Below are 14,213 nucleotides of genomic sequence, written 5' to 3' on the forward strand. Positions count from 1 at the left end.
TGCATGTCTGAGTTTCATATTCATCTTGGCCAGAGAGCACAAAGTAAACTTTGTATCCATTTTACATGTATGGGAGGGAGGAAAGCAGTGTTTCTCATTTGCTTACTAAACTACACACTCTGGTCAGTTAAGACTATGTTGATGGTTGTGGCAGGAAAAGCTTTCTTTACACAGTGTAATATGCCTTCTGCTAAGTTTTCTGTCCTGTAGGCATCCATGTGAATACTTGGATATGAATTTTTCCCTTTCACATTCTCCAAAAGTAGGATTTTCCTTTGTATTTACCATCTACCTTGGCATAACTACACTTCAGAGGCTTCCTCATTGCCTCCTCCCCTCCTCCCCCCAAGGATGCTCCTGCCTTTAATTTGCTTTGGGGAGAGAGCCAAGTTGGAAAAGCTGAGAGATGACAGGTAACTTTTATTAACTATACTGCAGGTTTTCTCAAATGTGTTTATATTTAAAATACATTTATAAAAACATTTTGTAATTTTTTTCACTAATTGTAACTGTCCGAAAATCAAATGGATGGTTTTTCAATTTGCTAATTAGAAAAGAGGATGGCAAAGTAGTTCTGCAACCCGCAGTCCCAAACTTTAAAAATGAATAATTTAATTTCAGTGAATAATAAATATGGCACTTCCACTTGATTTATCCTCAAATGAAACCAATTAAACTTCCTCCGCTTGATCTAACATGGCTGGTGCTGAAGGCCAGAATAGAAGCTAAATCTTACTAATTAAGTGTCTGTGCTGATTGAAGTAAAGCTGTTTTAACCATCCAGAAACTAGTTCACAAAGTTTCTCCAAGTGATTTAGGTTCTTATTGTCTACTGACAACTAATGCGTTTTCCAAAACCCCCAACTCTCTGACAAACTATTTTTGATTATTAATTTTTTGCCAGCATATCTATGTATAACTAAAGGACTAGATTCTGTTTTGACATTTGCAAGTACATTCCTGTATAAATTTTCCCCAAAGACTGTTGCACCCCACTCATATGTAAGGCTTCTATGTTTACCGCATCTTCCCAGAATTCACCACTGCTTAATATGACCTATTTAAGGTCAGAAAAATGCAATTAAATTGGATTAAGTTGTAAAGGAAGAGTAGCAGAAATATAATATGAAAGCACTTTGTGTTATCAACAGTGATTTATATGGGTCGCAGTGACAGATACTTAAGGCTATACTTTCCAGGGCACAGTCATAATTTGTTTGCTGAAAATGAAAGGAAACACACTTTTTCTGCCTTTTCCAGCTCTGCCTCTCCTTCTTTAGTCAAAAGCCCACATGATATAGAGTATACTAGTGATCTTTCCTCTTTTCTCATTCCTTTAAAAAATATTTTACTGAGTGTTGTCTTCTAGGCCCAGAGACAGATTTATAGTGATGTTAATGAAGTTTAGGTTTCAGAGCCTCTCACTGGCATTGACCAGTTCTGAGACCCTGGAAGGAGTCTTAGTGTGTTCACATGGTTATCTGTTTTTGCAAAAGTAAAACATTTTGACCACAGTCCTTTAATTAAGTCCACAAAAGGTAGATTCACCTCTTTCTAGGCACCATATAGAAAATTGTCCTTGGGACTTCCCTGGCAGTCCAGTGGTTAGGAATCTGTGCTTCCACTGCAGGGGGCCACAGGTTCAATCCCTGGTCAGGGAACTAGGATTCCTCATGCCCTGCAGCGTGGCCAAAAAGAAAAAAAAAAAGAAAGAAAATTGTCCTTGTCCAAACATAATTTATAGTCATAATGCAGCCTAACATGTTAATATATAAATATTGATCACTTTTCAAGGACTGTTAAGGTTTGAAATTTCTGGATCATAGTTTGTGAGATTATAATTAAGACCAATGTGCAGTCAGTTTAGAAACCAGATTTGAATAGGACATTGTTTCGACTAAGTCAAGGAGCTCTTGTAGTGTTTGGAATAAAACTCTGATATGAAGTAATGTAATTGTGATGTTAAATTGAGTGGGGTTGCTTTATTTAAAAAATGTTACAGCGGAACAGATTAGAGCTTTAACAGAATTCAGGGAAACTGAATAGTCAAGAAGTCTCTAATTTTGGAAAAGTAGAATGAATATGATTATATGTCTTTGCAGTTTCAGCGTTTAAATACATTTTGGGAATTGTGTCTTAAATTGTGAAGTTTATAAATGAGTGTAATACTCTTGTTCTGCCAGTGTCAAGACTGTAGACTTTGAAGGGATTAACCTGAAGGTTTATTTAATCACCCCAGTGGTCTGTTCAGGGGAAAAATATAATGGGCAGATAATGTGAAGGTCTTTCTCTGGGATTGTCTGGCCTTTTGAAAGTGGTAATGTAAAATAAATTTAATTAGATATAAGTACTGAATGGCTCTAAAGGTTAATGCCTTATTAACAAATTACTTTGTCCTTGAAATTTAACTGCATTTTGAGTACTTTTTCCCTTTACTCAGTTAAAGGCTGCAGTCCATTTTCCTAATACAGACTATCCTTTAAAAAAATGACCACCTAGGGAATTCCCTGGTTGTCCAGTGGTTAGGACTTGGCACTTTCACTGCAGAGGGCCAGGGTTCAATCCCTGGTCAGGGAACTAAGATCCCACAAGCTGCACAACATCGCCAAAAAACCCCTTAAAAGTAACTTTAAAAAAAAATTATTGGAAAAATAACACATGTCCAGAGTAAAATCCCCTTCCCAAAAGAAACCAGTTATCAGTTTAGTATGTATAGATTCTTCCAGAAATAGACTCTGAATATAAAATGATTTACATGTATATATCTATATGTGTGTGTTTATACAGTTGACCCTTGAACAACACGGGTGTGAACTGCACAGGTCCACTTATACATGGATATTTTTCAAAAAATATGAACTGTGGTACTACATGATCGATGGTTGGTTGAATCCGAGTGTGTGGAACTGAGGATACAGAGGGCCAACTGTAATAGCCTCAGGGGTGGGGCGCCCTTAATTCCCCCAATTGCTTGTTGTTTAAGGGTCAACTGTATATGTGTGTGTGTTTGTGTATCCCCTTTTTATATAAATGGAAGCATACTATATACATACTGTTCTATACTTTGCTTTATTCACTTAGCAAATACATCTTAGATACTGTTCCCTATCAGCGTATAGAAATCAATCTTAAAAAAAAAAAAAAAGAAATCAATCTTTTTGTTTCTATTTGGAACTTTCTCCCCCTAACTTTTGCTATGGCAAATGATGATAGTACACTGAACACTTCTTTTTTCAAACACCATGTTAGAGTAATATAGGCATTTTGCCTTATATAAATTCTTAGGTAATACTCGTCCATCCATGAAGATGCAGACAGTTATTCAAAGAGGCTTATGTTTCTGATTTAGTTGAACTTTATCCCAAGGATCAAAGAAATGTCAAATCCAAGGTAGAAACTAGCAGTGGAGGAATGATGTAAAGAGGGACTTTCACTATTTCCTTTCTTTGTATTTAAATTGTTATAATGAATAATCATGCATTGGTTGTATAATTTTTAAAAAAATTAACATATTTATTTTGGCTGCGCCAGGTCTTAGTTGCAGCACGCAGGATTTTTAGTTGCGGCATGCATGCGGGATCTAGTTCCCTGACCAGGGATCGAACCTGGATCCCCTGCATTGGGAGCGAGGAGTCTTACCCACGGACCACTGGGGAAGTCCCAGTTGTATAATTTTTGAAGCAAAATAAAATTATATTAGCAATGAAAATTCTGACAAAGCACTCAGTTTACAGAAAAACAATGCTACAACTTAAACTAACAAAATCTCCACATCTTTTTCATTTTAAAGCATTTGGCTTTTAAAATTTTAGATTGGTTTTGGGCTATTTTCTTAGTCTCTTAAGAAATTGTCTTTTGCTAGTTCATACATTGATTTAATAATTTTAAGTGGTAACCTTTATTTAGGTTGGTCAAATAGGATAAATATTAATATAACTTGATGGCTTACTCTTATCTTACTTTAATTTTCAGTATGCTATATTGAAGCATCAAAGTAGAGTGTTAATATATACATATATTATTTTTTCAACAAACAATAATAGAATTTGTATTCAGACATATGTAATATAAATAAGATTCCTATTATGTATTTTATATAGTTTTTAGTTGTCAAAATTGTGGGAGGAGAATCAAGCATATTAGAAAGTCAAGATTATTGTAAATCATTTTACTTTTCTGACTTTAGTCTGAAAAATGACAGAATCCTTTCAAGCTCTCAAAAACCTCTGAATCACTCTATGTTGAGTTGTTATGAAAATGTTAGAAAGTGGGCTTTAAACCCTTTGAAGCCTCCCCCACTGGCTGAGTAGCATGCTAATCTGAATTTATGATGACATATAAATTAATTCCTGGGAGGATAAAAAGGAATTTCAGTGTGCTGAAACTTTAGCAAAGGACCTTTCCCAAAGTGGCTTTTGAAAATGGAGAAATGTTAGAATGTAGTAATTGTCAAATCCTGCTAAAAACCCAAAGAAATATATTCTCTAAATTATTTTTTATTTAAACTGGTATGAGAGTAGACATGAAATGTGTGGGGCGAAAGTAAACATAGAACTAAAATTTGGTTCACACACTAGAAATATTTCATACTTTTCAGGTGTTTTTATTTATGTCACACATTGCTCAAAGCATAGGCATAGAATTTTAGTTTTTCAAGGAAATTGAAGATCATCTAGCCTCACCATTTATAGATGGAAAGAACATGGATTTTGGAGTTAAATCGACCTACGTTTGAATCCTCTTTCATTTTCTTGCTGGATTTCTTGGGCAATTTATTCAATTTCCTAGCCTTCAGATAGGAAATTGGATCACTTTTTATAATCTGTAATTATAAAAGTATACAGAAAACACATGCAGATAAAGTATACGGTGCTTGACTTGCAAGGTTTAGACATTTCAGCAAAGAGCTCCATTAAAATAATGGATCTTTACAATTCCTATGGACAATGAGCACCCTTTACACCACTGTTAATGCTATTGAGGCCACAGAGTACGTTTGATTTGTTCTCTTCAACTCCTACCTTCATCTAAATATAGTGAACGGTCCTCCATCTTGAGTCCTTCATAGGAGCCACATTCATAACTTGTAGACTGTTAGATGTTTATTTTCAGAGGAATTATTGATAGAATAGAAAAATAGTTTCTCTGGGGAAAAAAAAACAGAGCAACAGCATTGATTCCTAATGAAAGATTCTGAGAAAGAGAAGCTGTTGAAACTTTCGAGCACTGTGGGGAATAGGCGAAAGTGGTTTACATTGGTGGGGATCATGTGAAAGGAGAGTGGCACAGACCCAGAATCAGATAGACTGCTGCCAGCAATTTCTGGCTCTACGCTACGGAGTCTGTGCCTGCTTTTGCTCACCATTGGACCCCTAGCAAGCTAGCACGGTGCTGGGAACATAATAGGTACTCAGTAAATATTTGTTAAATAAATAAATGCTATTTTAGCTTCCTGCCCAAGGATTTGGCATCCAGAACAGTATTGTGATAATCACTATGTGAATTTCCTCTTAAAAGAAGCAAAGGTGCTGCCTGTTTTTGTTTCCTTTGAGACCTTAGGCTTGAAAAGTCTCTTTGATATCTAAAATTCAGAGGAAAAGTTGAGTGCTGTTATCCCAAAGGGGAACATTTTTGTGCTAGGTGTGGTCGATCCATCTTTAAAACACACAAATGGAAGCTACTAAATAAGGAAGTGTTTTCTGGTTTGCAGCATGAAAACAACATAGGGTAATACAACTTTTTTGTGTAGTATTTTATATACATAGTTTCCTTATTTTTTTATGTCTTTTATAAATAGAAGACAGGCTATAGCAGTAGAAAGTATAGCAAACCATGTAGTGACAAAGTGATTTTTGCTTTAAAAATCAGCTTTAAGAACAGTTTCTCATAGCTAGTGGGAAGCAGCCACATAGCACAGGGAGATCAGCTCTGTGCTTTGTGAGCACCTAGAGGGGTGGGGTAGGGAGGGTGGGATGGAGACGCAAGAGGGAGGAGATATGGGGATATATGTATATGTATAGCTGATTCACTTTGTTATAAAGCAGAAACTAACACAACAATGTAAAGCAATTATACTCCAATAAAGATGTTAAAAAAAAAACTTTCTCATTGCGTATGTTGGTAAATTGAAATTGTGAGGGGAGGATAAGCTCAAAACCAGGTCTTGTTTAAAAGATACCAGATACAATGTATTTAAACATAAAGGGGAAAAAAATCCCCTTCCCTTTTTAAAAGTTTGGCGATTTATCATAAAAAGTATAGTAGTACATAGAGTAGTACTGTCCAATGGAATATTCTGTAATGATGAAAATGTTCTGTATCTACTTTGTCCCATATGGCAGCTACATTGGCCACTGAACGGTAGAAATGTGGCTAATGCAATTGAGGAACTGAATTTTTAATCTCTTAATTTTTTTGTTTTTAAAATTATACCAAAATATTGACTTCTTTTTGGTATATAGTTCTATCAGTTTTGTTTGTTTGTTTTTAGGTTTGGTAAATTTTAACACATGTATAGATTCTTTTAACTACCCCCACAGCCAGGACAGCACAGTTCCATCACTCACGCCACTCCAAAATGATTCTTCACTAAATGCAAATATAACTATATCATTCCCCTGCTTAACTTTTCCATGGCTCTCTATTACCTACAGGATAAATTACAGACTATTATTGGCATACAAGAGGCCGCATAATAAAGCAGTTGCCTAATTCTGCAAGCCTGTCATCTTTCTCTACTTTTGTGTTTCCATTTGTCATAAATTCTCTGCTTCATGTATCCTTGCTGATTTCTGGTTTTCCTTTAACACTCAGGTATTATCTCCTCTAAGAAGCCTTTTTTGACACATATTCCCAGGAATGAATGGGTGTCCGTTTTCTCTATCCTCTATTCTAGTATTGCTCCCTGTGACTGTGTCATGATCAGCTTTGTATCATGAGAATCTCAGTTACTGGCACATATAATAAGTGCTTGATAGGAACTTACCTGGTGGTGCAGTGGTTAAGAATCTGCCTGCCAGTGCAGGGGACTCGGGTTTGATCCCTGGTCCGGGAAGATCCCACATGCTACAGAGCAACTAAGCCCATGCTCCACAACTACTGAGCCTGTGCCCTAGAGTCCGCGAGCCACAACTACTGAGCCTGCGTGCCACAACTACTGAAACCCTTGCACCTAGAGCCTGTGCTCCGCAACAAGAGAAGCCACCACAGTGAGAAGCCCGCTCATCGCAACAAAGAGTAGCCCCCACTTGCTGCAACTAGAGGAAGCCCGTGCACAGCAACGAAGACCCAATGCAGCCAAAAATAAATAAATGCTTGATATTCATTGTTCAGTGTTTACTTTTATATGACTTGCTGCTGCAAAGAACTACTTTCCTGTCTATTTACTCATATCATCCTTATAACAACCCTGGAAGATAATAGGGCACATTTCTTCATTTTTCAGATGGTAGAACTAATGAGTGTGGTTGACTAATAAGTGGCGAATTGACACTGGAGCTCAAACCTTCTGACTCCCAATCCAGTTTGTGTGTGTGTGTGTGACTACTTCATAAATCTTTGTAACCTGTTAGCAAAAGAGATGCAGGGTAAGATGTCCCGGTAGTAGTTAAATTTATATACAGTTGCTGAGCTTTAAGAATACAATCATTGTTTTTATAATCAAATCAGGCAGAACAATAAAGATGTTCTTATTTTGAACAAAAATAATACTAGACTGTAGTGACTTAGAAGGTTATAGAAATATTTGCTGCAAAACCCTATGAATGTTGCCAGCATGTTTATACCTTTTCTTGCCAACAAAGGTGTCTTAATTGAACATTTTAAAACTTTAAACTTAATATCAAATTTGTTGTCTGTAGCTGATCCTGTTTCCTATATTAACTTTTGAATTGGTAGAGTGTGGAGTGTTGGAATAAGTTGTGAAAGGAGATGGAAGAAAGAGTACTTTGTTCTCTGTTATGAAATTCTAGGGCACGTTTTGTCTATGTACGTTTCAAATGCCTGATCAGTACATGAGTCATGTATACCTACATAGAGCTTTACCATTCCTGTAGGTACACAAGACATTTTGTGTTTCTTTCCAAAGAGAATAGTAAAGATAAGAACTATTAGAGAACCTCCATTTGAATTGTTTTGTTCTTTTTTTTAATATGGTTTTTATTCTTCAATTTGTTAATATGGTGTATCACATTGATTGATTTGCGTATATTGAAGAATCCTTGCATCCCTGGGATAAATCCCACTTGATCATGGTGTATGATCCTTTTAATGTGTTGTTGGATTCTGTTTGCTAGTATTCTGTTGAGGATGTTTGCATCTATATTCATCAGTGATATTGGACTGTAATTTTCTTTTTCTGTAGTATCTATGTCTGGTTTTGGTATCAGGGTGATGGTGGCCTCATAGAATGAGTTTGGGAGTGTTCCTTCTTCTGCAAGTTTTTGGAAGAGTTTGAGAAGGATGGGTGTTAGCTCTTCTCTAAATGCTTGATAGAATTCACCTGTGTAGCTATCTGGTCCTGGACTTTTGTTTGTTGGGGAGATTTTTATTTACAGTTTCAATTTCATTACTTGTGATTGGTCTGTTCATATTTTCTCTTTCTTCCTGGTTCAGTCTTGGAAGGTTACACCTTTCTAAGAATTTGTCCATTTCTTCCAGGTTGTCCATTATACTGGCATAGAGTTGCTTGTAGTAGTCTCTTAGGATGCTTTGTATTTCTGTGCTGTCTGTTGTAACTTCTCCTTTTTCATTTCTAATTTTATTGATTTGAGTCCTCTCCCTCTTTTTCTTGATGAGTCTGGCAAATGGTTTATCAATTTTGTTTATCTTCTCAAAGAGCCAGCTTTTACTTTTATTGATGTTTGCTATTGTTTTCTTTGTTTCTATTTCATTTATTTCTGCTCTGATCTTTATGATTTATTTCCTTCTGCTAACTTTGGATTTTGTTTGTTCTTCTTTCTCTACTTCCTTTAGGTATAAGGTTAGATTGTTTATTTGAGATTTTTCTTGTTTCTTGAGGTAGGCTTGTAGAGCTATAAACTTCCCTCTTACAACTGCTTTTGCTGCATCCCATAGGTTTTGGATTGTCGTGTTTTCATTGTCATTTGTCTCTAGGTATTTTTTCATTTCCTCTTTGATTTCTTCAGTGATCGCTTGGTTATTTAGTAACATATTGTTTAACCTCCATGTGTTTGTGTTTTTTTCCCTGTAATTGATTTCTAATCTCATAGTGTTGGGGTGAGAAAAGATGCTTGATATGATTTCAATTTTCTTAAATTTACTGAGGCTTGATTTGTGACACAGGATGTGATCTATCCTGGAGAATGTTCCATGTGCACTTGAGAAGAAAGTGTAATCTGCTGTTTTTGAATGGAATGCCCTATAAATATCAGTTAAATCTATCTGGTCTATTGTGTCATTTAAAGCTTGTGTTTCCTTATTAATTTTCTGTTTGGATGATCTGTCCATTGGTGTAAGTGAGGTGTTAAAGTCCCCCACTATTATTGTGTCACTGTTGATTTCCTCTTTTATAGCTGTTAGCAGTTGCCTTATGTATTGAGGTGCTCCTATGTTGGGTGCATATATATTTATAATTGTTATATCTTCTTCTTGGATTGATACCTTGATTATTATGTAGTGTCCTTCCTTGTCTCTTGTAACATTCTCTATTTTAAAGTCTAATTTATGTGATATGAGTATTGCTACTCCAGCTTTCTTTTGATTTCCATTTGCATGGAATATCTTTTTCCATCCCCTCACTTTCAGTCTGTATGTGTCCCTAGGTCTGAAGTGGGTCTCTTGTAGACAGCATATATATGGGTCTTGTTTTTGTATCCATTCATCAAGCCTGTGTCTTTTGGTTGGAGCATTTAATACCTTCATGTTTAAGGTAATTATCAGTATGTATGTTCCTATTACCATTTTCTTAATCGTTTTGGGTTTGTTTTTGTAGGTTCTTTTCTTCTCTTGTGTTTTGCGCTTAGAGAAGTTCCTTTAGCATTTGTCATAGAGCTGGTTTAGTGGTGCTGAATTCTCTTAGCTTTTGCTTGTCTGTAAAGCTTTTGATTTCTCCATTGAATCTGAATGAGATCCTTGCTGGGTAGAGTAATCTTGGTTGTAGGTTTTTCCCTTTCATCACTTTAAGTATATCATGCCATTCCCTTCTGGCTTGTAGAGTTTCTGCTGAGAAATCAGCTGTTGTCCTTATGGGAGTTCCCTTGTATGTTATTTGTCATTTTCCCCTTGCTACTTTCAATAATTTTTCTTTGTCTTTAACTTTTGATAGTTTGATTACTATGTGTCTCCGCATGTTTCTCTTTGGGTTTATCCTGTATGGGACTGTCTGTGCTTCCTGGCCTTGGGTGGCTCTTTCCTTTCCCATGTTAGGAATGTTTTTGACTATAATCTCTTCAAATATTTTCTTGGGTCCTTTCTCTCTCTCTTCTCCTTTTGGGACCCCTATAATGCAAATGTTGTTGCGTTTAATGTTGTCCCAGAAGTCTCTTAGGCTGTCTTCATTTCTTTTGATTCTTTTCTCTTTATTTTGTTCTGCAGCAGTGAATTCCACCCTTCTGTCTTCCAGGTCACTTATCCATTCTTCTGCCTCAGTCATTCTGCTATTGATTCCTTCTAGTGTATTTTTCATTTCAATTATTGTATTGTTCATCTCTGTTTGTTTGTTTTTTAATTCTTCTAGGTTTTTGTTAAACACTTCTTGCATCTTCTCGATCTTTGCCTCCATTCTTTTTTGAGGTCCTGGATCATCTTCACTATCATTATTCTGAATTCTTTTTCTAGAAGGTTGCCTATCTCCACTTCATTTAGTTGTTTTTCTGGGGTTTTATCTTGTTCCTTCATCTGGTAAATAGCCCTCTGCCTTTTCATCTTGTCTGTCTATTTGTTTCATTCTTGTCGGTGGTGAGATGATTGATATTTTTAAGTTCCATGTCATGTAATTTAATTAAACTGACTTCTGAAATTTCCTTCTGAAAGGTTTCACTGGAAGAAAAAAATGCAGCCATTATTTATGACCCTAAACTGCAGACTCCAAAGACCCTACAGGAAGCCATTGATGACATGGGCTTTGATGCTGTTCTGCACAATCCTAAGCCGCTCCCTGTTTTAACTGAGACCTTGTTTCTGACTGTTACTGCTTCACTGGCTCCGCCATGGGAGCATATCCAAAGCACATTGCTCAAGACGAAGGGTGTGACAGACATTAAAATTTCCCCTCAGCAGAGAACTGCAGTGGTGGTGATAATCCCTTCTATAGTGAATGCCAGTCAGATAGTAGATCTGGTTCCGGCTCTCAGTTTAGATCCAGGAACTCTGGAGAAAACGTCAGGAATCTGCGAAGATTTCAGTATGGCTCAAGCAGGCGAAGTCATGCTGAAGATGAAGGTGGAAGGGATGACCTGCCATTCATGTACTAGCACCATTGAAGGAAAAATTGGGAAACTGCAAGGTGTTCAGCGAATTAAAGGTAGTATGCCTGATGTTATTTGTTTGATTGATTTGCGAGGCTTAGTTTTCTGTTTTGGCCTTTTTAACTTTTGCTTTTTTCTTAAGCATGGGTTTTGAATATGTGGGACTAGAATGTTACTGCTTCATTGAAGTCTGAGGTACAGTGTATTCCCAGCATTAATGTTGGTAAAGTTAATGGTTATAAATAAAAGTTATGTGAATCTTGAACTAGCATAAAAGGCAGCCAGGGTGGTGATTCATGAAGTTCAGGGTTCTTAACACAACATGCCTAGGGTCATCTTGACCTCTAATATGTTTCTATTTAGGCATGCAGAAACTTGGAGACCACAAATGTAGTGGTCACATCTTTTACTTTCTTACTATTCCATATCATTAACATTTTCTGAAAAGAACAGAATTATTTTAAGAAAGGATAATGAGAACAATGAGAGAAACAGTTATATATGGTATTGATTTGGTCGACAGAATGTTTTCTGAAGTGGCCCAGGAATGACTGAAGTAAATAATTATTTTCCTTTTTATTAACTAGTTTCCCTGGACAATCAAGAAGCTACTGTTGTTTATCAACCTCATCTTATCACAGCAGAGGAAATAAAAAAGCAGATTGAAGCTGTGGGCTTTCCAGCATTCATCAAAAAACAGCCCAAGTACCTCAAACTGGGAGCTATTGATATAGAACGTCTAAAGAACACACCAGTCAAATCCTCAGAAGGATCACAGCAAAGGAGTCCATCATATACCAATTCAACAGTCATTTTCATCATAGATGGCATGCACTGTAAATCATGTGTGTCAAATATTGAAAGTGCTTTATCTACACTCCAATATGTAAGCAGTGTAGTCGTTTCTTTAGAGAATAGAACTGCCACAGTCAAGTACAAGGCAAGTTTAGTCACTCCAGAAACTCTGAGAAAAGCAATAGAGGCCATATCACCAGGGCAATATAGAGTTAGTAGTACAAATGAAATTGAGAGTACTTCAAACTCTCCCTCCAGCTCATCTCTTCAAAAGAGTCCTTTGAACATAGTTAGCCAGCCTCTGACTCAAGAAACCGTGATAAACATTGATGGCATGACTTGTAATTCTTGTGTGCAGTCTATTGAGGGTGTCATATTAAAAAAGGCAGGTGTAAAATCCATACGAGTATCACTTGCAAATGGCAAAGGGACTGTTGAGTATGATCCTTTACTAACCTCTCCAGAAACCTTGAGAGAAGCAATAGAAGACATGGGATTTGATGCTTCCTTGTCAGGTAATATCATTTTTTTCTTTGATTCCTTTAATGTTCTTTTATTAACACTTTGCTGGTTCTTTTGGCTTTTATCAACGAGAAATGAGTAATAGGCACTGCTATTCCACTTTTTGGAAATAAGACATATGGAAGTAGTCAGCAGTGTATACAAGGATGCATAAGGATGTTTGCCTAATTATTTATAATATTTAAAAACTAGAAACATTAAATAAAGCATGATACCTTCATATGATGAAATGCTAAGCAGCCATAAAAAATTATGGTATTGAAGATACTTAATGCCACGGGAAAGTGTCTGAGATATTTTGTTAACTGAAAAAAAAGCAAGCAAAAAAGCTGTATGTTCAGTATGATCAAAATTTTATAAACACATGTATAAGGATTTATACCATGTATACGTTATTTATGTATATGAATGAATAAAATTCCTGGTAGGACATGAACTAAATTTTAACAGTAGTTATTTGTGAGTGTAGTTATTTGTGAGTGGTAGGATAAAGGTTATATTTTGGTTTCAATTTGCTTTCTTATGTATTTTAAGTTTGTGTGTGTGTGTGTGACAAGGATGTATGTATGTTTGTATGTATTTTTGTATATATAATATAGGAGAAGCAAATGTTATTTTAAAAAGAAAAAAGTAGAAATAAATAATAGAATTTTAACTGTAGTTTTGAATTTAGGCATTCAAATGAACCTGACTCTAGAACTGGCCCAAAGTCTTCCTGTTTCCTGGCAGCACTTACTTTGAACTAAAACCAAAGACGTATATCCAATGGAATTTGCCCATGTGAACTTGTTTTAAACTAGAATTGAACCTTGCCTTGAATTAAACTGGAAATTCCCTAAATGAAACTTCTTGCTGTAAATAACAATGGAAAAGTTGAATAACTAATTTCTAGACAATGTCATTAACCTTTGCTCTTCTGGTCAGAATGAAAGATATCAAATAGCAGTGTTCTCTTTTCAAGCTCACTAAAACTGAGAAGCATAAAAAATTAGTCACATGCTCAAACTATTATGGTAGATAAGTGTCAGTGGAAAAGGACCCAGAGATGTAAACATTCTTAATTTTCATGTTCATGACAAATGTTAGAAATTGTAGAACTGTCACTTCTTAAAGTCAAGATGTAGTTCACATACCATAAATTCACCCTTTTAAAGTACACAATCCAGTGGTTATTAGTATATTCATAGGAATTTGCAGCCATTACCATTATGTAATTTTAGAACATTTTTATCAGCCTCCCAAAGAAACCTCATACTGGTTAGCAGTCACTCCCCATTTCCCCTTCACCTCCCCCTAGCCCAGCCCCTTTTATCTACTGTTCTGTTTTCTGGCTTTATGAATTTGACAACTCTAAGTACCATATAAGTGGAGTCAGAATATTTGTCCCTTTGTATTTAACGTATTTCACTTAGCATAATGTTTTCAAGATAACAAACGTTCATCCATGTTTGTGATATGTATCAGTACTTC

General features: G+C 35.9%; 1 protein-coding gene across 2 annotated transcripts in view; it reads left to right on the forward strand.

The window, feature by feature from the left end:
- The window catches only part of ATP7A (ATPase copper transporting alpha), a 145,596-nt gene that overhangs the window by 72,045 nt on the left and 59,338 nt on the right, over positions 1-14,213 (forward strand). For both annotated transcript variants that reach the window (XM_032619702.1, XM_032619703.1), the window contains 2 exons: positions 10,993-11,482; positions 12,014-12,736. In XM_032619702.1, the coding sequence (XP_032475593.1) occupies positions 10,993-11,482; positions 12,014-12,736 (1,213 nt within the window). The remainder of the gene's footprint in view (positions 1-10,992; positions 11,483-12,013; positions 12,737-14,213) is intronic.

The sequence above is a fragment of the Phocoena sinus genome, chromosome X (genome assembly GCF_008692025.1).
Source record: "Phocoena sinus isolate mPhoSin1 chromosome X, mPhoSin1.pri, whole genome shotgun sequence".
In the NCBI taxonomy this organism is placed as follows: Eukaryota; Metazoa; Chordata; class Mammalia; order Artiodactyla; family Phocoenidae; genus Phocoena; species Phocoena sinus.